This window comes from Sciurus carolinensis, chromosome 11 (assembly GCF_902686445.1).
Source record: "Sciurus carolinensis chromosome 11, mSciCar1.2, whole genome shotgun sequence".
Taxonomy (NCBI): domain Eukaryota; kingdom Metazoa; phylum Chordata; class Mammalia; order Rodentia; family Sciuridae; genus Sciurus; species Sciurus carolinensis.
This window is the reverse complement of record NC_062223.1, coordinates 129,626,360-129,652,075: the sequence shown is the minus strand read 5'-3', so window position 1 is coordinate 129,652,075 and position 25,716 is coordinate 129,626,360. Positions and strand designations below refer to the sequence as shown.

General features: G+C 39.1%; 1 protein-coding gene across 4 annotated transcripts in view; it reads right to left on the bottom strand.

Annotated features, from left to right (window-relative positions):
• Window positions 1-19,761, bottom strand: part of Aplp2 (amyloid beta precursor like protein 2) — a 63,051-nt gene extending 43,290 nt beyond the window's left edge. For 3 of the 4 annotated variants that reach the window (XM_047516569.1, XM_047516570.1, XM_047516572.1), the window contains exon 1: window positions 19,564-19,760. In XM_047516569.1, the coding sequence (XP_047372525.1) occupies window positions 19,564-19,683 (120 nt within the window). In that variant the 5' untranslated portion in view covers window positions 19,684-19,760. Of the gene's footprint in view, window positions 1-19,563 lie in introns of all 4 variants that reach the window. The other variant, XM_047516571.1, reaches the window with a different exon arrangement.
• Between the last annotated feature and the right edge of the window lie 5,955 nt (window positions 19,762-25,716).

The window sequence follows — 25,716 nt, the reverse complement described above, 5'->3', positions numbered from 1 at the left end:
AAGATACAAAACATGACTGAGTTTCAGCTTCATCACTGACTAGCTATGCCACTTATGGCAGTCACCTAATCTAAGCCTGTTCCTTCTACTAAAATGATGATGAAGTGTTTGAAATAGTGCTTGTCACATAGAAGGAACTCTTCAAGTATTGGTGGCTATTACTATTGGGCTTTAGATTTCTTCATTTGTGAAACAGGATTGCTAACAAACCTATTCCTCTCAGGCCTGTTGTGGGGATTAAATTAAGATAATGCACAGAAGCACTAAACACAATGCCTGCTACAGAGCAAGCATCATCAAATTGGCTCCTGAAGATTTAATTCTCTCTGGCTGCAATTACACAGAAGGGTGCTTAAATTATGGGCACTCAAGTGAAAAGCACATGAAGCCTCCATGTGACTATGTATCTCCAAACTCCAGGATGGCACAAAATGGGTTTAAAAGACTAGGCATTCCTTCTTTACATATTAAATCTGGACATGCATAAGGTAATGAGAATCTATCACCAAATGTTTATACATGAACAATTTAATAACATGGCCCTACCATTTAAAAGAAAATCACTAGGAGTCATTGGGTTTTCTAACTGGCCCACCTTCCAGTTGGCTGGTTAACTGTGATCAGGTGAATATGTAGTCACTACTGAGACACTTCTGTGACAAGGGAGCTCTATGTAAATTATTTCTCTAAATTTATTTTCTTGAAGAACATTTCCTGTACTTACTAGCTACATAACCTCATGGAAGTTACTGAGTTGCTCTTCACCTTAGTGTTTACTTTTGTGCAACATAAACACGATGCTCATTTTCAATCCCCAGTACCTGCCTCCCCAAAAAGAGTTTGCTAAATAGCATGTGCAGGATTGGGGAGAATGTACAGAGATGAATTGGCCTAAACCTTAAAAGGGTGAAATGATTTCAAGTAACAAACACCCAGGACTACCAATTAAATGCTAACAATGAAATATGTTCCTTTTAAATCATTCTTATTGATTCATAGTTGACAAACATTTTTATGGTAGAGGGTTTTCTACAGAATATTAAGCACAAACCTGGTTCTCAAATCATAAGCACTCTTCTGGCTGGTCTGTTGTTGTATGATTTTTAGATAGGGTGTAGGTTGCCCAAGCTGGCCTAGAAGTTAAGAATCTCCTGCCTCTTGAGTAGATGGGATCATGGGCATCCGCCACTGCGCCTGGCCCTATCTAGTTTTTATTAAAAATGTTTTTCATAAAATGATGGCAATAGTAAATAAGTAGTCTGTTTTAAAAATATATATATTTTGTGACATTTAGCAGTAACATCCTTCTCTAACCAATACTACTTCATAGTTTTACTATTCTATGAAAACCAAATATTGGAGACCACAGGCTTGGTTCTTTATTTCTAAGGTTCTGTGATGCTGAAGGGCAAGAATTTTTAGATGAATAACCTGTAGCTTTGTCTAAAACTGAAAAGGTGAAAATGTGCCAATGTGATTTGCACAAGGCAGGAGGAAATTCACATTCCAAAATACAAATGGTGATTTCTATACAGTTATCCTACTAAACATTTTAGTAGTAGCAATAATCAAGATACCTCAAAGAAACACAAATCATTTTAACTAATGTCCATTAAAACTGAAAATAACAAAAATATGAAAGTGCCCCACCCTCTCCAAGTTCAAAGCAAGTCAAAAGACATCTTTCCTGTGATTTACGTGGCATTTAAATTTAAGAGTAAGTAGACTACATTATCAGCTCACACCAGATCTGCTTGCAGACAATAATTCTTCCTGTCTTGGACCCATGCCCAGGTGCATTATTGTAATTACCAGCAACTTTAAAAAATAAAGTTTAATAAGGCTAGTGTATGCTGCAAGTCAGTATGTTTACTGCTTACTGCATTGGCCATTAATTAGCCTTGCTGGGTAAAGCCATCTAACTAAATAAATGCATAAAGAACAGCAGGAAAAGCTATACTCAGAAAGAATGAATAAGGACATAAACATGTATGAACATAAGTAAACACACCTCACACAATGGCAGTACAAAAGTACTTTTGTTCAGTTTGTCAGGTGGCCACTAGAGAGCTAGGCCAGCTCTTGCCTTCCCAGATCCAGTCTCCACCCAGTACTCTGAATCACTGCAAGTCAGAACCCATTCCTCCTCCATTCCATTGAATTCAAAGTCCTCATGCTAAGCCAGGCATGGTGGTGCACTCCTGTAATCCCAGTGATGGGCCTGAGGCAGGAGGATCACAAATTTGAGGTCAGCTGTGACAATGCAACTTAGTGAGAACCTGTCTCAAAACTTATAAAGGGCTTAAAGTGTAGTTTCAGTGGTAGGGCACTCCTGAGTTTGATACCCAGTATCCCCCCCAAAAAAAAAGTTGTCAGCATGGCCTTCAAGGCCACTGGAGCAGTCCCTGTGCCTTGCTCCGTCACCCCACCCACTCCAATACCACCCCCCATTAATACTACATCCAAGTCAGGGTGCCTCACCTCCAGGTCTTCTACCCACAACTTTTTCCTAAGCATGTGTATTACTTGAGAGGTTTTCTGATAACTCTATCTTAAGGCCTATTTGGTTTATTTCCTTCAAGCAACCAGAAACAACCTTGCTCACTGACTTGCGGTATCCATCGCCCACCATTAGAATCTAAGTTCCCATTTTTCTAACCTCTGTATCCAGCAGTAGCACCTAGAATATAGTTAGCAGTCATCTATAATCAAGTAATTGACTTAAACTCTAAAATCTAAGCTCTTGGATTAAACAACAAACAACACTGATTTCTAAATCATCAATACTGTACTAGTCTGCACACAGATCCACAAAGAATGACAAAACGAAACAAAAATTAAAAAAAAAAGAATGACAAAACACAGAAAAGAAACTTAGGATAGAAAATTTTCATTTAAAAAATTTTAACTTTGGCAATTGATTCTACAGTTTAGAAAGTCACATAACACAAGACTAGACCAATATACTAGAAGAACAGCCCTCCATTCAACATGAGCACACTCCTCAGAGGCAGTTAATTCCATAGCTTCAAGGCTTGGCCATCTGTTTATCTTCACATTTCCGAACATGCTGAATTTCTGTACTTTTCAGTTCAGAAATGATCTATCAATCTTCTATTAAAAAGGTTTCAATTCTTTAACCATCACACCCTAAACTCATCCACTTACTTGTTTGTTGTTTAAATCCATACTCCTTATTTCCCTTATTTTAACATAAACACACAATGCAGTTAGAATTCCTTTCTTAGGCATCCATTTCCTTAACAATTTCAGGGAGAACTACTGATCAATACATGTTGCTGATGTCATGTACTGATTACTTATTCTCCCTGATATTGTTAAAACACACTCACACACCATGAATTCCCTGCAGTACAGTCAGATGCACCAAGTGATCTGCTGAACATACACACGTATACAAGTACTACAGGTGCAACTCTGGGTTTAGTGCATGCTCGGTGAGTGCACTACCACCAAGCTACAATCTCAGTTCTTGGTTTCACTTCTTGAAGATAACTCCTCCAGCCCTCCAGATTCCTGCTTCATCTGGACCCATTATTCTTAGACCTGAAGTCATCGGTCCTGAAAATTCCTTCCAATTTTCTCTGGTTTCCTGTTTTCATCTTTCTAGACTTCCAGTTTTAGTGGTTCACAGTTTCCTCAGAAATGAATGGCAAATTTCAAATATGACACATCTCAAAAAAGTTTATATACAACTTTACTGATAATTTCCAAAAGAACGAAACTGTAGGTTGGAAATACTTGCCCTCAGAATTGAAGGTCTTCTAGCTTCTGGCACTGCTGTTGATAAATCTAAAGTCAATCTGATTCCAAATCTTTTGGGCAATCCTATGTTTTTTCTCTTCCCAATCTCTGGTGTTCTGAAATTTCAAAAGTGCCATGGTGTGATATTTTTGTCATTCACTGACCTGAGCTCTTAGTGGGAACACATTCAGTCCTACTGATTCCACTGTTCTCTCTTCCTCAAATTTTTATTAGTTGCACCTTCAACCTCCTGGATTGATCTTCTATTCTTATCTTTTCCTTCCTAGTTTCACTTTATTCTACCCTTTGTCTGGATGACTTCTACTGAACAATAATCATCATCATTATCTTATTTTCTTTATTTTGGAGACAGAATCTTGCTAAGTTGCCCAAACTGGCCTCAAACTTGCAATCTTCCTGCCTTGACCTTGGGAGTACCTGTGATTTTATAGGCCTGAACCACCATGCATGGCTTTATTGCATGTTCTGGGCTGAGGGTATAGCTCAGTGGTAGAGAACAGGCCTGGATTCAATCCCTAGCACCATAAAATCAGACTACCATAGGGATATTTTGATGAAAATCCATTTGTCCAATAGAAACTGGCATTTGATGATTCATAGCATACTTCTATGTCCATACTCTATGATGGGTTCAGCTTTCACATACTACATGTTGTATACACCATAAAACCACAAGTAATGGCTCTGCTTGGCTAGGAGCTGATCAGGTCTGACTCTGTGCTTTGTATTTAATCTTTTAAGAGCAATTCTTAAATGTTTTAATCTGATTTTAATCTGTCGTGAGTATTATTTCTATTGTTTAAAAAATAACACTAGCCAACATTGTTTCAATGACTTGTATCAATTCACAAGATTAACCTTTCAAAGCAGTAGTCCAGAAGGATATTTAGAAATGTTGATCCTGAGGAAGCTAACAAAGCCTCAAGTAATCATTTTTCTAGCAGTTGCTATGAAAGAGAGAGGAGAAAATAGGTTGCTGTAAGAAAAAAATATAATGTTAAAGCTGAAATCCTCTGAAAAAGGGGATAATGAGACAGGGTAGAGCCAGTGCAATCAGATGATTCTGTTATAAAATAATTAAAAAAAATTTTTTAGATGTTGATAGACCTTTACTTTATTCATTTATTTATATGGGGAGCTGAGAATCAAACCCAGTGCCTCACACATATGAGGCAAGCGCTCTACCACTGAGCCACAACCCCAGCCCCTAGAATATTTTTTTGTTCAACTAAAAATTTGCTATGGGTTGGGCACAATGGCATACCCATCTAATCCCAGTTCCTTGGGAGGCTGAGGCAGGAATATTTTAAGTTCAAGGCCAGCCTGGACAAGTTACCAAGATACTGACTTAACAGAAAAGGGCTAGAGATATATAGTTCAGTGTCCTGTGTTTGATAGTGTTTGTGTTCATGCACGTGCACACACACACACACACACACACACACTCTTACTATAAGTAATACAGTGATCCCATAGTATGTGAGGTTTTATTTTCCATGGTGTCAGTTACTCACAGTCAAATGTGTTCTAAAAATATTAAATGGAAACTTCCAGAAAAAAATTATTTATAAATTTTCAATTGGGCACCATTCTGAGTTGTAAGAGAAAATCTCATTCTGTCCCTTCTGGGATATGAATAATCTATTTGACCAGTGTATCCACCATTCTATATACGTTACCTGCCCATTAGTCACTTAATAGTTGTCTCCGTTATCAAACTGCTGCAGTATCACAACACTTATGTTTATCCCTTGTTTTACTTAATAATGGCCCCAGATCATAAGAGTAGTAATACTGGCAATTTGAACATGCCAAAGATGTCGTGAAATGCTTCAGGTATCTTCTCACATTATCACAAGGGTAAGTACATTACAGTAAGATTCTGAGAAACCACATTTATGTAACTTTTAATGTGGTATATTGTTACAATTTTTCTATTTTAGTATTACTTATCATTCATTTCTTAAAAACTTAACTGCTCATATGTAACAAACACTGAACAGCGTAGACGGAGGTATAAAAAATGACAAAGAACACTTGGACTCCCCTTCACAAGACCACAGGGTCTCTCTGCCAACTAAAGGAAGCCTACTGCGACCTGACCCTTGCTGTCAGATCTTCTAGTTTCTTCAAAATTCCTGGAGAATTGTTTACATTAAAGCCCATATTATGGCTGGGGTTGTAGCTCACTGGTAAAGTACTTGCCTAGCATGTGTGAGGAACTGAGTTTGATTCTCAGCACCACATGTAAAATAAAAAATAAAGGCTGGGGATATAGCTCAGTTGGTAGAGTGCTTGCCTTGCACGCACAAGGCCCTGGGTTCAATCCCCAGCACCAAAATAAATAAATAAATAAAATAAATGAAAATAAAGGTCCATCAACAACTAAAAAAAAAATTATTTTAAAAAAAGCCCATATTATTTGGAAATGGAAATATTCACTTTGAAATTAAAATATAATAAAGCTCAACTTGGTGAGGACAAGATAAAACATAAGGACAAGATACATTCTGTCTGCAGGCTGCAGATTCTCTACCTCAATTTTTGATTATATAGTAGGCATTACAATGAAGAGGTGAATAAAATTCACCAAATACTAACCTAAAGTCATAGCATAAACAAAAATTGATTGTATCCCGTCAATTACAATTTTTATAAGATATGGAAACAAATGACCAACAGATGAAGGGATAAAGAAAACATGGCATATATGTAAAATGTCATATTATTCAGCCTTAAAAAGAATGGAAATCCTGCCATCTGCAACGACACGAATGAACCTGGAAAACATTAGGCTAAGGGAAATAAATCAATCACAGAAGGAAAAATAACTGCGTGATTCCACTTACATGTGTTATTTAAAATAGTCAAATTCTTAGAAACAGAATTATGGCTGCTGGGCTGGAAGAAGGGGACAGGAAGTTATTATTCAATAGGTTAAAAAGTTTCATTTATGTAAGATTAGTAAATTCTAGAGATTTGCTATATAGCACTGTGCCTTTAGTTAATATTATATTATGCGCTTAGTTTTTTTTTAAAAGGATAATCTCACATTGTGTTCTTACAACAAAAAAATTTTAATGGTTAAAATGATAAATTTTATTTTATGCATGATTTACTAAAGAAACAAGAAGAATCTGGATTTTGAGTTATTAAATTCAGAGAATTTTTTTTTCATGTTGGGGATCAAACCCAGGGCCACATCTACCACATCTCCCAGGTTTACAGAAATTTTTATTCTTTCTTTCTTCTTTTTTTTTTTTTTTTTGTAGATAGACACAATACCTTTATTATGATTTATTTATGTGGTGCTGAGGATTGAACCCAGTGCCCCTGCATACGAGGCAAGTGCTTGGCCACAGAGCCACAACCCCAGTCCCCAGAATTTTTATTCTTGTAGCTGACATAAACTATCTGGAAGTAAGTCCAATAAATCAATAAGAAAACAAGTCTGCTAGATTAAAATAATCTATACTAAAAGACCTGAAAAGTGTTGTCATTTTTCCAAAAACAAAAAAACTTCAAGAATTTATCATCTTAGCAACTCCATAATGCCTTCAGTTTTGGTGTTATCTGTTCTGTCACAATGCCCTGCATTATAGCAACTTAATAAATGCTAATAATAATGACACTGAAGAACTTTGAATGAACCAATTATCATGGAATGTCTTCAACTACTAGGTTCTTTTAAATGTCAACTAAAAGGACTGGGGGGAAAATCCAATGCATACTCTTTAAAGAAATATTAGAAACATGCATGTCCAATTAAATAAATCTCAAAATAGGCAATTCTTAACTTTTATATATAAAGTATTCCCAGGGGATGGGGATACAGCTCAATTCATAGGTTCAATCCCCATCACCGGGAAAAAAAAAAAAAGTATTCCTGAAAACATGGAGAAGTTACAGAGATATACATGTTATTTGGAGGTTCTGCTATTAGCAAACTAATTTGTCAAATATTAATTACACCTCGTGTTTTAGGGGGAAAATCTTTTAAACATTTTATAAAAATTCATACATAACCAAATCCACTGAGTGTTCACCCAAGTTCAAAGACTTTCTACTTGGAAACACCAAATTCGTATCAATTCAATCAAGCCCTGTATCTTTTGTCAGTAAAATAAGCACTTTCCTTTTTTTTTAAATTCATTTTTATAAAAATGAGAGTAAAATCTAGTAAAATACTCTAACAACAGTTCCAAATATGCAGCCACAGCCTGGAAAGCAACACCTCCATGCAATGACTCAAAATGTTTATGTAATAGTCCAAATCCAAAATCAGGGTATGAAAGGCTTTTGGGGGTAGGGGAGGGTAGACATTTAAAATTTCAGTGAGTTCTTGGGGCTGGGGTTGTAGCTCAGTGGCAGAGCGTCTGCCTACGATATATGAGGCACTGGGTTCAATCCTCAGCACCACATAAAAGTATGAACAACTTTAATTAGCTAGACATTATCAATTTATAAAGTCAGATGGGGGGCATGAGGCTGTAGCTCAGTGGTAGAGGACATGCACAGTACTTGCAAGGCCCTAGGTTCCATCCCCAGGACTACAAAATTAAATTAAAACTTAGAGCAAATAAACAACTAGACACACTTCTCAAAACTGACAAAAGAAGATCTGACTCCATAATTAGAAATCTTACCATAAAGAAAATTCCAAATGGCTTCACTGGTAAATTTCCCCCAAACTTTTAAGAATATGATAATGCTGATCTTAAATAAAATTTCTAGAGAATTTTTAAAAAGGCAATGCTCTCTCTGCCGAAACTTTTATGCAACCAGCAACTTTGAAACTAAAACTTTACAAGTGTATTATAAACAAGAGAAAAATTATAGGTCAAACCCACTTAGGGGCACGGAGGCAAAATTCCTGAACAAAATCTTAGCAAACAAAATTTGGTTAATTTCAGGAATGCAAAATTGCTTACTGTATTGCACTATCAAAATTAAAGAGTAGACGGGAGGTGTGGCTCAGTGGTAGAGCACTTGTCTAGCATTTGCTCAGTATGATCTCTAGCACCAGGGTTAGGGGAAAATCTTTGGCAATCTTAGAACAAAAGAGTTCTTTTTTATCTGATAAAAGGTGGTATGTTTAAGTATCATATAAATGATAGTTTCCTCTGAGACCAGGAGTTAGACAAAGATGCTGTACCACCTCAATCTATAACACCTATACAGAGAACATGTTACTAGAGTCCTAGTCAATGCAATAACGTGAGAAAAAGAAAAGTTACAATGATTAAATGCAAGGAAAACTCACAGAATACATTCAAAAAAATTCAAAGCTACAGATAAATTATTAGAATTAGTATACAAGTTTAACAGGTTGCTGGACACAAGATCAAAATTTTAAGTGTCAACTGCATTTCTACAACCATACAAACCAACAATAACAACAACAACAACAACAACAACAACAAAAACTTAAAGGTTTCATTTACAATATCATTTAAAAAAAATCAAGAACCAAACTGGGTGTGGTAGCACATGCCTATAATCCCAGCTACTTGAGAGGCAGGAGGTCTTGAAGTTCAAGGCCAGTTTAAGCAATTTAACAAGACTGTCTCCCAAACAAACAAAAATACAACCTTCTAATAAACCCAACGAAAGCTGTTTAAGATCTCTATGCAAAGAAACTACAACATTGAGTATAGAGAGGACCTAAATGAAAGTATCTTCCATTTTCCTGGATTGGAAGACTCAATATTAGGGGAAAATGTCAATTTTTTTCTATTTGAACTACAGACTCAATGCAATACCAATCAAAATTCCAGTGGGTACTTGGTGCAGTGGTACATGCCTATGATCCCAACTACTCAGGAGGCTGAAGCAAGAGGGATGACAAGCTCCAGGCTAGCCTGGGCAACTTAATGTTACTCCGTCTCAAAATGAAATATAAAAAGACTGGGGCTGTAAACTCAGTGGTAGAACACCCCTGGGTTCAATCCCAGGTATGGGGTTGGGGGTAGGGGGGGAGTCCTAACAGGTAGTGGTTTTTGGTGGAATGTGGCAAATTTATACAGAAAGAAATGGGTTAAGAAACAGCCATGACACTACTGAAGACAACCAAGAAAAGAGTTTGGTTCTAGTAGATATAAAACCATAGTACCTGGCACAAGTATAAACAAAGTGAGCAATGTACTGGAAGAAAAAAAAAAAAACAGATTCAGAGATAACTGATTTACAATAAAGGTGGCAGAGAAGAGCAGAAGGGAAAGAACAACCTTGACAATAAATGAAGCAGACTGGATATCCATATGGCATAGGCTGGAAACCCATATGGAACGAGAGGGGGAAAAAAAAAGACCTTCACCATACACCTACCAAAATAAATAAATAAATAAATCAGTTCAAGTAAATGATAGCTCCAAATGTAAAAGGCACAGGAACTGTCAAAGTTCCTAAAGACAGTTGAATGAACTGGACATAACTTTCCTATGTTCACATATGAATACATGACCAGCATAACTCCACATCATGTACAACCCCAAGAATGGGAATTTATACTCCATGTGTAATGTAATATAAAGCTGCTTCCCCACCCTTTATGTTGCAGTCATTTTCCCCGCCTCCCAACTACTTGTCAGTCTGTGAACATCCTAGCTAGGTATAGGTTCATCAGTCAGCTTGCAAGTATCCTCCTCCATTATTGGTCCCCTGTTAGCCTGGTGGAATTCAACTGCTTAAGGATAGCTTCCCTGCCATCTTTTCTCATGCTTTCTCTCTCCTACTCACTACTTTCTTTCTCTCTCCTCCTCGCTTTTCACACTCTCTCTTGCGCGCGCCCTTTCTCTTTTCCTCTCATTTTCTCTCTTACCCTGCAGGGAGACACTCTATTTGCTTAATAAACCCTCTTATGTCAATTCCCGTGTCCAGTGTGGTTTTCTGGGTTCTTACACCATGTATGTATAATTTGTCAAAATATACTCTACTGCCATGTATATCAAAAAAGAAAATTAAGAAAACAAATTATAATAAAAGGAGTATATAGCCATAAGATTAGAAAAACTAAATTAAAAAAAAAAAAAAAACTAGCAAAAGCAAGGAGCTACTAAGCAACTCAGTGAGACCCTGTCTCTAAATAAAATACAAAATAGGGCTGGGGATGTGGCTTAGTGATTGAGTGCCCCCAAGTTCAATCCTCACCACCCCACAACAAAAAAAGAACAAAGTTCCTAAAAGACAATATAGAGTACCTTTTAGGTGTTTGAGATAGAAGATTTTTTGAATAGTACATAAAAAGCACCTACTATAATTTTTTTAATAAAGTAAAAGCTGAAAAATGAGACACTGAAATTAAGACCTTCTTCAAAAGACATCATTAAGACAGTAAGGGGACAGGGATGTAGTTCAGTGGTAGAGTACAAGCTAATGACTTTGGGTTCAATCCCTAATACCAAAAAAGAAAAAGAGAGCAAAGGAAAGCCACAGAGAGAACAGCATTATTTTAATAACATTAAACAAGAAATAAATGGCAAATGGGCAAAACAAATTGTGTTTCATTTATACTACAGAATACTACACAGCAATGGAAACAAAATCCTGCATTCAATACAAACTACTCTCAAAAATAAGTTTACAGAAAGAGAATACTTAAGACTACATACTGAAATTTTTTCATGTACATGAAGTTAAAAAAAAAAAAAAAGGAAAAACTAGGGTGGTTAGTGAGGAAGTTTGGGTAGGAAAACTATAAAGAAAGGCAAGAAATGATTACCATAAAAGTGTAATAGTTACTTCTGGGGGCAAAGAAATTCTGGCCATGTTCTCTCTGGACTGGTGGTGATCACACAAGTGTTTGGTGAAATACACAAAGTTATTTTCTTTTTGTGTGCTTTTAAGTTTTAAAAATCTCAAAAATACTCAAGGGCTTACCTAACACTAAACAAATTATTTACTACAGCTGTAATACAAACCTGAGCAAGATTCATGAAAACATGAATGGGAATGCTACACTCCCCACTCAAGGTAAGAGTTGCTTCTGAAAAGTTCAAATAAGGCCTTTATTTGTTTTATTTCTGTATTTGTACTTATTTGTGTTTTAAGGCTAAAGCAAAGTGTTAAATTTAGCAAAACTGGATGTTTGCTATATATTTTTAAATGTATAAACATTTAGAGCTATTCATAATTAAATAGGGTAAAATAAAAGAAGTCCTATCAGTTCATCTCTCCAGGTAAAAATTCTGCTTCTAACTGTTCATTTGTTAGCCTTCCAGAGAAAAAGATAAAATATTTGAAAAAAATGTGTTTTTACCACCACCAATAAATTCCCCCATTTTCTTCTATTCCAGACTAAATATCTCTTTTATATAGTTCATCCCAGTCAAAATATTCATACTCTTCCAACCATGTGTCCTAGATGGCAAAATGAAGGGCACAAATATAACACATCTCCATAAGACTCTTGTAAAGTCTTGATTTCACCAGTAACTTTTAACCCACAGGTAATTTCAAGTAAAAAGAAATTAACTTCTCTTTCAACCAGCTCAGCTATATAATTTCCCAAATGGAGAATGTCCACTTACTGGTGATAACACTGGGTTGTTAACATCAATATCCACACAGTTCTCTTTTCAACATCCAATTCAATTCAAGGCTGCTGCACTTTCTGCTCCTGGTCATTGTTTCATTAGAAAGCAGATCTTGAGAATCTTAAGACTACTGAGGTAGTACCAATCCCTCCTGCAGAGGCTTGATTTGACTAGAAGTTCATGATAATAACTCTGGCCAGTGACATTTTAGGGGTCTTGTGAAGGTAAATTTTGAGAAAGGTCGCTTCACTCTAAAGGAGATAAGCGAGAAGAGACTATCTCCTCTTCCTCTGGACTTTTTTTTTGGGGGGGGGGGGGCGGGGGGGGGGGGAGTGGGTACCAGGGACTGAAACAGGGACATTTAACCACTGAGCTACATCCCCAGCCATTTTCATTTTTTATTTTGAGATAGAACCTTGATAAATTGCTGAGGCTGGCCTCAAACTGGTGATCCTCCTGCCTCAGCCTCCCAAGCCGCTGGGATTACAGGAGTGAGTCACCATACCCAGCTCCTCTGGACATTTTCTCTACAGCATGCAGTGGTCACTCTTCAACCACAGGGGGAGTTAGTCTCCGGAAGACAGAGCAGAAAACGTAATCACAAGCTGCTCAATAACTAACCATATACGTGTCCCACTCCAAAAACTGAATAACTTCTTTTCTGGACCTCTACCTTGTCCCAGTGACCTTTGGTCATGGACCAGTGATTGATTATAAATCTGGTGCTGTTAGCCTTTTCTCTTCCAAATAAAGCCATACCCTGATTGTTATAAAACTCCCCATGGGAAGAGGTATGTGTCAATTTCTTTTAAAATTACTGTCAGAATACAAAGATGAAAAAAGAGAACTTGCACATTATACAAAGACATCAAAAGCTTTTTTAATCAGTATAAAATGAAAAATGGAAAAGATGTCTACATCCTCCAGAGTCATTGTTAATTTTCATATATATTGGTTCATTGTGTGTGTGATGTGTGTGTATGTGTGTGTGTGTATGTGTGTTCTGTTATCATTTTTTTGATATGGGGGTTTGAACCCAAAGGGGTTTAACCACTGAGCCTCATCCCCAGTCCTTTTTATTTTTTATTTTGAGATAGGGTCTTGCTAAGTTACGCAGGGTCTCACCAGGCTGCTAAGGCTGGCTTTGAACTCGAAATCCTCCTGCCTCAGCCCTGAGAGTCACTGGGAGCCCCTAGGATCACAGGCCACAGGCGTGTGCCTCCATGCCCAGCTTCAAGATATATTTTAAAGAAATAGTCACATGGAGATTTTGAGGGGGGTAACCAGGGATTTAACTCGGGGGCACTCAACCATTAAGCCACAACCCCAGCCCTATTTTGTATTTTATTTAGAGACAGGGGCTCACTGAGTTGCTTAGTGTCTCCCAGTTGCTGAGGCTGGCTTTGAACTCCATGATCCTCCTTTCTCAGCATCCCAAATCGGTGGGATTACAGGTGTGTGCCACCATGCCCTGCCAACATTAAGATTTTTAGTAGTGAAAAAGATAAACATTTTAAAAAAACAACCCTCCAATCCTCCAACCAAAAAGGCAAATATTATTAAACAACAACAGAGAAAAAGGAAAGAGCAGTGGACTCAGGATGGACAGGTTCATGCCCTGGCCAAGCTGTGTGACCTCCAAACCTTGGCCTCTGCTAACTCCCTTGTTAGGTGAGGAAAAAAAAAAAAACAGTCTGCTGGGGACTTATACAGAAAATGTATCCAAATGAATTTTGTTGGCGTTTCTTATTCACTGGAGTTGTTTTCTTCACTGGCACATTAGAATCACCTGGAAAGCTTTTGAAACTGAACATCCCAGATGTCTACAATGAAAATCACATGCAAGGGCATTTCTTAGAGGAAAAAGCAACCTGTATTTTTTGTTACTTTTGTACTGTTTCAGCACCTAGCACAAACCCCATAAAAGAGATAATACTACTTGAATGAATAACAAAAGAAAAGTCAGCTAATTTTCTCATCTTCCTATTTTAAAAACAGATCACAGTTATGTTTACAAAGTATTAAGAAATCAAAGATTTGGACTGGGGATGTAGTTCAGTCCTGGAGTGTTTACCTAGTGTGCGCAAGGTCCTAGAGTTCAATCTTCAGCACCACAAAAATAAATTAATTAATTAATAAATAATAAAATAATTTGAAAAATTACAAGGAAAAACTCCCTTAAAAGCAATCACTAGTTGCACTCAATACAAAGGACTGAAACCCATTTCTATCTGAATGCAACTACTATATGATCCACTTTCCATTTCAGGCCATAAATCAAGGTACAATATACTAAATTTAATTAAGCTTAAAGGTAATCTAGTTTATCTCACTAAAAAACAACTCATGAAAATTGAATTACAGGCAATTTAGAATTCTCTCTCTACTGGCTCCTCCACAACAACTACAATTATTATACAAAGATTTACCCCTACTTTTTTTTTTTTTTTGCAGTGCTGGGGATTGAACCCAGGGCCTTGTGCTTGCAAGGCAGGCACTCTACCAACTGAGCTATATCCCCCTATATACCCCTACTTTTTGACACAAGATTCTTTTCTTTCAGGAGTTCATTTTATGACAATTCAAACTAATAACTGTCTTATTTTTATAAAATTTCTTTCTGTACAAGATAAATCCATAAGGACATATAGCACCAAAATGTTTATAGTGAGATTTTCCTGGATGATATTATTTCGGGTTGGTTTTCATTTCTTATTATTTATCTGTATTTTTTAAATGTTTTTACAAATGAGTATGCATTACCTACACAAATTTTCTTCTGTTATTCTAAAAATAAAACAGGAAAGCCTGAAAATTCAGTAAGGGTAAATAATAGAAAAGTCTTAAGTTTTGTTTTAATTTTCCCAAGTCAAAACAACGTAAGTTAAAAATCTGATTTTTGTATTCGGAAAAAATAAATAACCTTTCACACATTACTGCCAAGAATTCAAAAGTTCTTCAGTTTTAAAAATAACCATGTTTTCAAATGCTTATAAAGGACTCTTTTGGGTCAACTAACAAGTGGATATACAGACAGAAGACTGAATTCAAGTATAGTTATCAACGTTAAATTTCCTTAGGTTGATAACCATACTAAGGTTACGTTAAGAGAATGTCCTTGGTTCTTGGAAAATACACAGTGACGTTCTAAGGGACAAAGTAACAGTGAATACAACTTACTTTCAAAGAACTCAGCAAAAAATACGGTAAATATAATCGAAAGTTAAGGTAAATCTTTTTTTTGGTTGTGCTAGGGTGGGGATCCAGGGCCTAGCAAATGCTAAGCAAGCTCTCTACCACTGAGCTACACCTGGCAGCCTGTGAAAGCAAATTCTGAATAGAGGAAATACTAATGGTAAATGAAGGTAGTGGTATGAAAATTGTACCATTTTTTAATTTTTTGTAAGCTCAAAGTTATTTCTAAATAAAAAAAAAAAGGAAAAAATCAGCATATTCAAAATTATTCTAACAAAAATATTTAAAATCATGCTGGACCTCAACTACAAGCAAGAAAATATAGCAACATATTCAAAAACTGTGCTAACACAACATATGCAGGACCAGCAGTATGCAAGACTTTAAGTCAGCACTGTCCAAGCAAATTAAATTTTTGGTTTTAAATTTCCTAGTAGCCATATTAGAGTTAAAAGAAACTGGTGAAATTAATTTTAGTACACTTAGCCAAATGTCTAAAATATTATTTCAATTGTAATCAATATAAAATGTGAGCAGTTTTACAACTTTCATACTGTCTTCAAACCCAGGTATTTTACACTTAACAGTGTATCTCAATTCAGAAGCTAAGTTTGTCACACTATGTAGGAAACATTCCATCTGTATTTAGATTTCATAAATGTGCAGTTAAACTAGATTTACAAGGCAAAATTGTTTCAAAGCTAAAAGTTTTCCAATCAGTTTTTGTATGTAATAAGTTAAAATTTAAGTAAAATGAAAAATTCATTTCTCAGCCACACTAGCCACAGTTATCTCAATACCCACACACATGTAGCTAGTGGCTACACTATGGGAGAGTACAGCTTTAGATAAGAATAAAACAAATTTCCTTACAAAAGGAGAATTTCATAAAACGGTTTCTATTATGAACAATTTTTATTTTTTTATTTTTTATTTTTTGTGGTGCTGGGGATTTGAACCCAGGGCCTTGTGCTTGTGAGGCAAGCATTCTACCAACTAAGCTATATCCCCAGCCCCCAAAACATATTTTTAAACATAGTTATAACAGAAACACTACAAATGTACCTCTCCCAAGCACAATTAGATACTCCCTATTTCACCTTTCAAAATACCAACACAAAGTCTTCTCTCCTGTGCCTCAGTTGTCATACTGTCATTTGCACTTAATTTGAGTTTCCTGAAAATTGGCAATCAAGTGGCCCTCTTATTTTCATATGTGCCAGAACAAACAAGTTCTGGCTCTCAAAAGCCTGAAATGTCCATTGTATATAGCATGCAGGGTTTCAACACAAATACTGTCTTGATTCCCAAACAGGAGCCAGGCACAAAAGAGAAGGTCTGGGATTTAACAGAGGAAGTGACCCTGGGGGTTGGGGTGGGGGGGGGTGTTCTTTTTAAACAGGTGTAAGAGATTAATTTAGTCAACACCAAGCAACACTAAAGATTTGCCAATCAATAATTCTGTGCCAAGCAACTTGATCAGGGATTTGGCCAGAATCCCTTTGGCTAATCTCAATAAGGGCCTTCCCAAAGACATCCTGATTTAGGCCATTCTCATCTAAATTAAGGCTTAAGCAATCTTTCCTCTGACAGCAAAAAAACAAAACCAAATTATATACATATGAATAAAATTCTGCCAGTCTGCCAAAAGAATAAAGATAACTTAAGTGGGCAAAAACAGTTCCATAGACATTATCATAAACTAGCATTTACAAAGCATCTTGCAGAAATGTTTATTTTTTGTTTAGTCAGGCTTTTAAATTGAAAAGTGTGGTCAACAAATTTAATCCACAACAACAAAATCTGATATTGTTGAATTTTTTTTCTCCGTAGGCACGTTAATATTTCAAAAATATTTTTTAGTTACAAATGGACATAATACCCTTATTTATTTTTATGTGGTGCTAAGAATCGAACCCAGTACTAGGCAAGCACTCTACCACTCAGCTACAACCCCAGCACCAATGTTTTAAAAAAATTTTTATTGGACAGTAGACTGCACTTTCATACATCACTTATAACGGAGTATAATTGCTCATTCTTCTGGTTATACATGTAGAATACCACCAGTCATATAGCATATGTACATGGGGTAATAATGTCTGATTCATTCTACTATTCTTCCTACCCCCCTTGCCACCTCCCCTCCCTTCACTCCCCACTACCTAATCTAAAGTAACTGTATTCTTCCCTAGTCATCCCCCATTATGAATTAGTATTTGCATATCAGAGAAAACATTCGGCTTTTGGGTTTTTAGGATTGGCATATTTCGCTTAGCATGATATTCTCCAGCTCCATTCATTTAAGAGCCCAGCCCCAATACTTTTAGGTTGATAAATCCCTTGTTATGAATTCATTAGCGTCTGGAGTCTCTCATAGCACTGGAAAGTGAGGTAAGAGTATGACATCCTGACCCACTAGTTAAGATCCATCTTGCGTACAAAATTCCTTTTTTCCCCTTCCCCTCCCATTCTACTCATGTAGTTGTTTTTCATTAGACATCTTATGGGGATCACAGAGAGAGCACTAAGCACTTTGTGGAGACTGAAATAATCCTCATCTAAAAGCCTGTGTATATCATACATTAACTATTTCTACTAAAAACTTAGCTCCTTTATCTCCCACCCCCTTAGAGTCAAAAAGCTTAAACAGGGTGAATACAAACGTTTTAAGCCATTCCATCAGGGAGATTTCTTTCTTAGATTTCTTTCGCCATGGAAATATTTACACATTCTACAGAAGTGAATACATTCTAAATTGAGTTTTTATTAAACAAGTTCGCTGGCAATGCCTAGTCAACTCCTGTCTCACGTCTCGGAAATTAGCTCAACACGCAGAAACCAACGGTAATCTTAAATATAGCGAACAGGCACAAGGAATAAACTACATAGAAACACACATTCTAGTCTAACAGTTCAAACACTATTTCGAGAGGACAAGTAAAAATAAAGTCCCACGTCTCCTTCAACAACAGAAGCCTCCTATGGCTCTCAGTGCAGACCACGCTGCAGAACGCCAAACCACACCGACCCTGGCCACTCTGCCTTTCCCAGTGGCCCAAACTCCCAAACCACTAGGGAGCCTGGCCACTTCACCACCCAGCAGCGAAAAAACGTTTACAGGGTTACTTCCGATGCCAAACGTTCACTGACATTCTGACACTGGAAAAGTACCATTTAAATAGAGTTTTTACAACGCCTTCACGGGTACCTTGTTCTCTGGCTGAACCCAACCAACACACACACACAAACACACACTCAAAAGAGGCCAACACCAAATCCTGAGACGGGCTTTCCATGGTTCATTAAACTTGAGCAAACCGCTGTAGTGGAAGGCTCGGGTTCCCGGCCCATAGCTCCCGCGGTGGCGGGCGGAGCACAGGCACCCCGCGGCCGGTGCGGGCGCCTCTGGGGACGCGCCCGGCATAGCGGCCGCTAGCCAAGAGCCGAGGCTGCGGAGCCGCACCTCACAGCCAAGTCCACCTGGCCAACAAAGGCTTATCCTGTCGTTGGCAGGTGGAAGCCCCGTGACCAGAGGCCCTGCCGCTGTGAGAGAGTGTGAACCGGTGTGTGTGTGTGGCCGCCCCCGAAGGAACCCAGCCCGCCTAGGTCTGAGCTGCGGAGAGGCGGCGGCAAGTGCCCCCCGAATGCCGGCGGGGCCGCAGGGCGCTCGGCAGAGGCAAGCATTGTCCCAAGGGAGGGCGGGGCGGGCGTCCGGGCGGCTCGGGGTCCCCTGGAGGATGTGCCGGTGCCGCGGGCAGGCTGGGGGCTGGGGCGACCGAGGAGGCCTGTCGCCCCCTGCGCCCCGCAGCCCCGACGCCTTTCATTTGGCCTCTGCGGCGGCGGAGGCGGTCCGACCTCCGCGCTAAGCACTGCGCCAAGCAGGGGCGGGCGGGGGAGGGCGCACCAGACCCGCCGCAGCGCCGGACCACCCCCAACCCCGCGCCTACGCCCCCTGCCCGGCCCGCCGCGCATCCCGCTGCCCGCCCGCAGGCCGCGCTCCCCACAGCTCGCCAAGACGGCGCTCGGGCACTCGCCTCGTCCTCACCTCAATGTAGCCAGCCAGCGCCGCAGCGGGTGCCGTAAGTCCAAGCAGCAGCAGAATCAGGAGTTTACCCGTTGCCACGGCGGCCGCCGTCCTGGTGGCCGCCATCCCACACTGGGTCATTTTAGCGCTGGGCTCTCAATCTCACAGGACGGACTAGAATGCTTTTCCCACCGCGACCCAGAAGCATCTGAAGCCGGTTCGCCGCCGCCCCGGGGGTTTTACACCAACCGGAACTGACTTCACAAAACCACGCCCTCCCTCTGCAGCACCCAATGCTGGACCGCAGAACTCCCTCAAGACACCGCCCCTTGTTCATGCCAGACCCAATCAGTGCATGGTATAGCCTGCTCCTCCCGCAGGCCCAGACGCGCGCCCCCGCCCGCCCCGCCCCCGACCGCGGGCGGCCCCGCCCCCGCATCGGACCCTCAGGCCGTGAGGCGCGGGGGTGTGCGCGGGGTGGACCCCGGGCCTCTGCTCCGCCGGTGCTGAGGAACACTTCAGTTTCTAGCACCAGCGCAGTGATTTGTGTTCACAGCGCAGCCTGCGCGTTCAAGCACACTCCCCCGCCTCTGCGGAATATTTTTTCAGATTCCTTTGGGTACCGCCCTCTTTTTGGTTCTGAAAATGGTTTTATTAAAAGCAGGATAAATCATTAAGGGTCCAGGGCAGTTTTCCAGAGGTGGACCCTGGAGGCAGAGGGAGAACTAAAGCAGGGAGCCTTCCTGCTCCGTCAACCCCCAACCTGGACGTGCCCGCCTCCCGCGCTCTCCTACCTACCTACCCACCCACAGTCTGCTTCTCCTTTCCCTCGCCCCTGATTTCCACACCGCTCACCTCTAGTCCTTGGGCCTCATCCTTACCCCTCCTTCCTAGAGGCTGTCGGAACCAGGGATAGCTGCTTTGCATGAAGACTCGTGGTGCAAGGACCTGAGCGGACAGACCAGGCCCCCTTCCTCCTCGTGTGTTTTAGGAAAAGATCCTGGTTCATTTTTTCTTCTTTTAAGATCACTAGCAAGAAAATTGCCTTCTGTTTTCTTGCTCCACTGCATTTCTGCTCACTGGGAAAAGGTTCTGCTGCCCCTTTTCGCACTGGCACCACAGCCTGGCCATCACCAGGGCTCTGCTGGCTGTGTATCCTTTCAGTAGCCTGTGATTTATCTACCACTTTCTGCAGAGATCTGGACTAGCTTCTTTAGGTTCAACCAAATAAGTAGAGAACAAAGTCTCTACCCTCAGCAACTAACAGTAGACATAAGAGACAATATCCACTGGGTGGACAGAGTGGAGCAATGAGAAGAACCCTGAATTATTCTGAAGCACTCACCTACATTGAACAGTTCCTGCGGTTAAACTGGCTCTGCCTCATTCCCCAAAGACTATGAGCACCTTTCCATTACATAGCCCTTCCTAACAATGCTCCTGCTGTGTCCTTCTCTATATTTACCTATTGGAAACATTTTAACTTTTTCTCTTCTCAGGTAGATGTGATATCATTACAACTGAATGCTCAGAGGATTATTTCCTACTACGCATTTGCTCCTGTGGTTATTTCCATGCCCCATGCCACTGAGAATACTTGGCTATGTCATGCTGCAGTGTCCCTCACAATAGAAGCCTCAACAGATATGTGTTCAATGTTATTGAGCCAATTGTCCTGGGTACTAGTCCTAGTTCTGGAACTGGCTTGAGTTTAGGTCTGAATTTTGCCCCTCCCCCCAAGTTGTATGTTGAAACCCTCATCCCCAATGTGATATTTGTAAGTGGGTTCTTAGGAAGATAATTAGATTTAAATAGTTGTTGGAGGTGGGGGAGACCTCCTAATAGGATTAGGGCCTTTATAAGAAAGAAGAGTCTAGGGAACTTGTCCCCCACCCCGACCCCTTTTCATTCTCTTCTTTGTGAGGACAGAGTAAAAAGGTAGCTATCTGCAATCCAGGAAGAGGGCCATCACTAAGCAACCAAATTGGCAACTTAATCTTAGACGTCTCAGCCTTCAGATCTGCAAGAAATAAATTCCTGTTATTTAAGCTACCTAGTTCATGATATTTTGTTACTTGTGCAATGGGCTTGTTCCTTCATCACTTGGAACTCTCTTACTTGTCAAGTGTGAATCTTAAAGCCTATCTCATTTCATCAGTTTAGGTGATTCAAAGAAAAATGAGGGCTGGGAATATGGTAGAGAACTTGCCTCTTATGTACTAGGTCCTGGGTTCAATACATGGAGAGAGAAGGAGGAAGAAAGAGAGAGAAAGAAAGAAATGCATGTATAAAAGTGAAAAGCATGAAGAGACTTAAATATAAATGATGGAAGAAGGTAAAACAATTGATAACCAAATGCGATTTTTTTTGGTACCAGGGATTGAACCTGGGGGTCATTTACTACTGAGCCTATCCCCAGCCCTTATTTTGAGACAGGATCTCACTGAGTTAATTAGGGCCTAAGTCGCTGAGGCTGACTTTGAATTTGTAATGCTCCTGCCTCAGCCTCCTGAGCTCTGGGATTATTAGATGCAATTTTATATGAAAGTGTACATGAAGCCAGGCATGATGGCACATACCTGTAATTCCAGTGACTGGGGAGGCCGAAGCAGGAGGATTGTGAGTTCAAAGCCAGTTTCAGCAAATTACCAAGGTCCTAAGCAGCTCAGCAAGACCCTGTCTCAAAATAAAAAACAAAAAGCACTGGAGATGTGACTCAGTGGCTAAGCACCCTTGGGTTCAATCCCTGGTACTAAAAAAAAAAAAAAAAAAAAAAAAAAAAGGGTATATATGGAAACAGTATCAAGTGACCAGTAAGTCCCAGTTCTGTTGAGCCTCTGATGGGCCTGTTTCCTTACCCACAATATCAGAAACTTTAACTTGGGGATCTCTAAATTTCTATGACTCTAAATTATCAGAGAAAAGCAGGTGAAATTGTCTGAATTCAGAGCAACCACCCTGGATATCAAGGCTTTGGGAACTGTAAATTCAAGACTGACCTCTACTATCTCTTAGGAGGGGATAAAGAAATAATAAGAATATGATTCAGGGAGTTTCCAATGTAAAATTAGATAGGTCCTAAAAGAAGTCTATTTGCATTTTCAGGTCACCAAAGGATTATTAATTTTGCTTATTTGTTTGTTTTAGCACAAGAGATGGAACTTAACCACTGAGCCACATGCACCCCTTTTTTAATTTTTTATTTAGAGACAGGGTCTCACTAAATTGCTTCAGACCTTACTAAGTTGCTGAGGCTGCCTTTGAACTTGCAGTCCTCCTGCCTCAGTCTCCTGAGCCGCTGGGATTACAGGCATGTGCTGCTGCACCCAGCCCAAGGATTATTAGTTAAGTGTTGATTGTCCCATTCATCAAAATTCAAAGTTTGAAAATTTTAATCTATTTTATTAAATGACGCTGCGGGGAGCAAACTTGTTTTGAAATTCTTAAATAATAATTTTTCATCCCAAATACATTCTTGTCCATGATCAAGGTTTAAGAGTGCTGTTTTTATTTTATTATCTTTTGTGCACAAAAGTAAAAGGCCATCATCTGTTCCTTCCATCTTCTTGAGAATCAGACATTCTCCTAAAAAGTGTTCGTCCATGTATATTTACAATATGTACATTTCTTTGTTGCCAAAAAACAAAGTTCATGGGCTGGGGTTGCAGCTCAGTGGTAGAGTGCTTGCCTAGCACGTGCGAGGCACTGGGTTTGATCCTCAGCACCGCATAAAAATAAATAAATATTTTTTTAAAAAGGTTATTGTGTCCATCTACAACTAAAAAAATAAAAAATAAAAAAGTTCGTGTTCCTGTCTGTGTAATTACATTAGAGCATCCTCTCATTCATGTATCCAGCACATATGGGACATGGGGTGGGGGACATAAACCAGGCTGGATAGTTGCTCCCAAATCAGGATGTTTTTCAGAATCAACAAGAAGTTTATTTTTAAAAGTCCCAGTCTCTGGCTGATGTTGGAGCTCTGTGGTAGAGCACTTGCCCAGCATGTGTGAGGTACTGGATTTGATTCTCAACACCATAAATAAATGCATACATACATGCATAAATAAATAAATAAATAAATAAACAAATAAAGGTTCATCAACAACTAAAAAAATATTGAAAAAAAAATAGTCTTAGAAATCCTAAATCTCTAAGACTGGGATTATCTAAGGGAATCAGTATATGTGTATATATTCAGAGCTCTTCCCATTAGTTTTGTTGTTTTTGATTTGGTTTTTGTAGTGCTGGGGCTTGAACACAGGGCTCTAAGCCTACTAGGCAACTACATCCCCAGCCCACTGGTAGTTTTCAGAACAGCTGCTCTAAAGTAGTGGTTGCTTGATTCTTGAGTATCATGGATAAGGAAAAACATTTTTAATTGGAATAACTAACTTAAAATTACCAATATTTTTAGTTCTTTAAATAAAAACATTAAGCAGGGCATGATGGTGTAAATCTGTCATTCCAACTACTCAGGAGGCTGAGGTAGATTTGTAAGAGCCCAGGAGTTCAAACCCAGCCTGGGCAACATAAGAGACCCACTCCCTCTTTTTTATTCAGTGCTGTCGATTGAACCCAGAACCTTGTACCTACCAGATAAACATTCTACCACTGAGTTACATCTCCAGCCGGAGACACCAGCTCTTAAAAATTTTTTTATTGAATGAAGACATGACTTATTATCACCACCATTTCATTACAGAAAGGACACTTAACAACAAATAGTAGGAATGGCTATGATTTTAAAATTTTTAAATTAGATCAGATGTATTATTATTCTCATTACAGTTCAGAATAATACAACAGTCCTGTTTAACACAGGTGTAACCTGTGCAGTGAGGGAAATAAGTGTAAATCAGTTATATACCTTGGCCTATTACTGGTAGTCTTGAAATATTGCCTCATTCTACCCAGATTGCCTTTTTCCCACTCAGGCTTGGCTGCCTCCATAGCTAAGACTTGATTTGGTTATCATCTGCTTATGGGAATTTTCATCTCTTCTCCTTCCCCTTCCAGGATAAGTTTGGAACATCTCTTTTGTGTTCCCAAAACATTGTGTACACATCTCTATCACAATATTTGTAAATTAAGTATGAATCATTTATTTTTATCATGAGTCCCTTGAAGAGAGGAACTGTGTTTTATTACCTCCACAATCTAGCATTGTATTTGTACTTAGTGGGCATTCAAAAAAAAATTTACTGAAATGGGAATGTAACTCAGTGATAGAACATATGATTAGCATGGTTGAGACCCTGGGTTTAATCCCCAGCATCAAAAAAAAAAATTTACTGAATGAACATATAATCAAATGAGTTTTACAATCTACTAGAGAGGAGGAAACTTGTGCATGCGTAAGGTAGAACTAGGTGGAAAGTCATAAATGCATAAAAGAGCTGAAGGCTTTGGGAGGTGGTGCAGAGGAGGATGAAGTTGTTTATACCTATGTAAGGACTTCAGATAAAGATCATAAAGGAGATTTGTGAAATTTCATGGGAATATGTACAGGATGTACATAAGTAGTGTCAGGAGAGAACATGAAGTATGGAAGAAACGGTGCAAGCAAAGCATGGGACTGGAAAAATGTGAAATGGGTAAGCAAATATGTAAACATTTCACTTAATTAGAACACAGAGTTCATAGTACATGGTTAAGATAGCACAGTCTGGTAGGTTCACCAAAAGGAATCATAGAACTCTTTAGACAAGAACATAATTTTTTACTTTTTGGCAAAAATGAATGTGATAACTATATGAGGAATTAACTAGAGGCTGGAGGTAAGGAGGCAGCTAAGTATCTACTATAATCTTGGGGAAATATTCAGTAGGTCAGATCTGAGAGAGATGCATTAGGATTAGAAAGGAGACAGGTGAAAAAGTAAAAATCTGTGGTCTTGGCCTATCACTGGCCTGGAGAATCAGTGGAGTAGAGTGGAGGAAAGGGAGGAGGAATGAAAAGAAACTTGAATGTCCAAAAGTGGTGCCTAGAACATGGTGATAAAAATACCATTGACAGAAATAAAGAAAATATTATTATTGGGATGGGTGGAAGGTGAAAACATGAAATTCCACCAATATTTCCAGCATGAGATGCTTAGAAGTTCCTTGGGGGAAAAGCACAGAGAGAGAATGGAATCAGAATTAAAATATGAAGAGTTACCAACACAAAGTT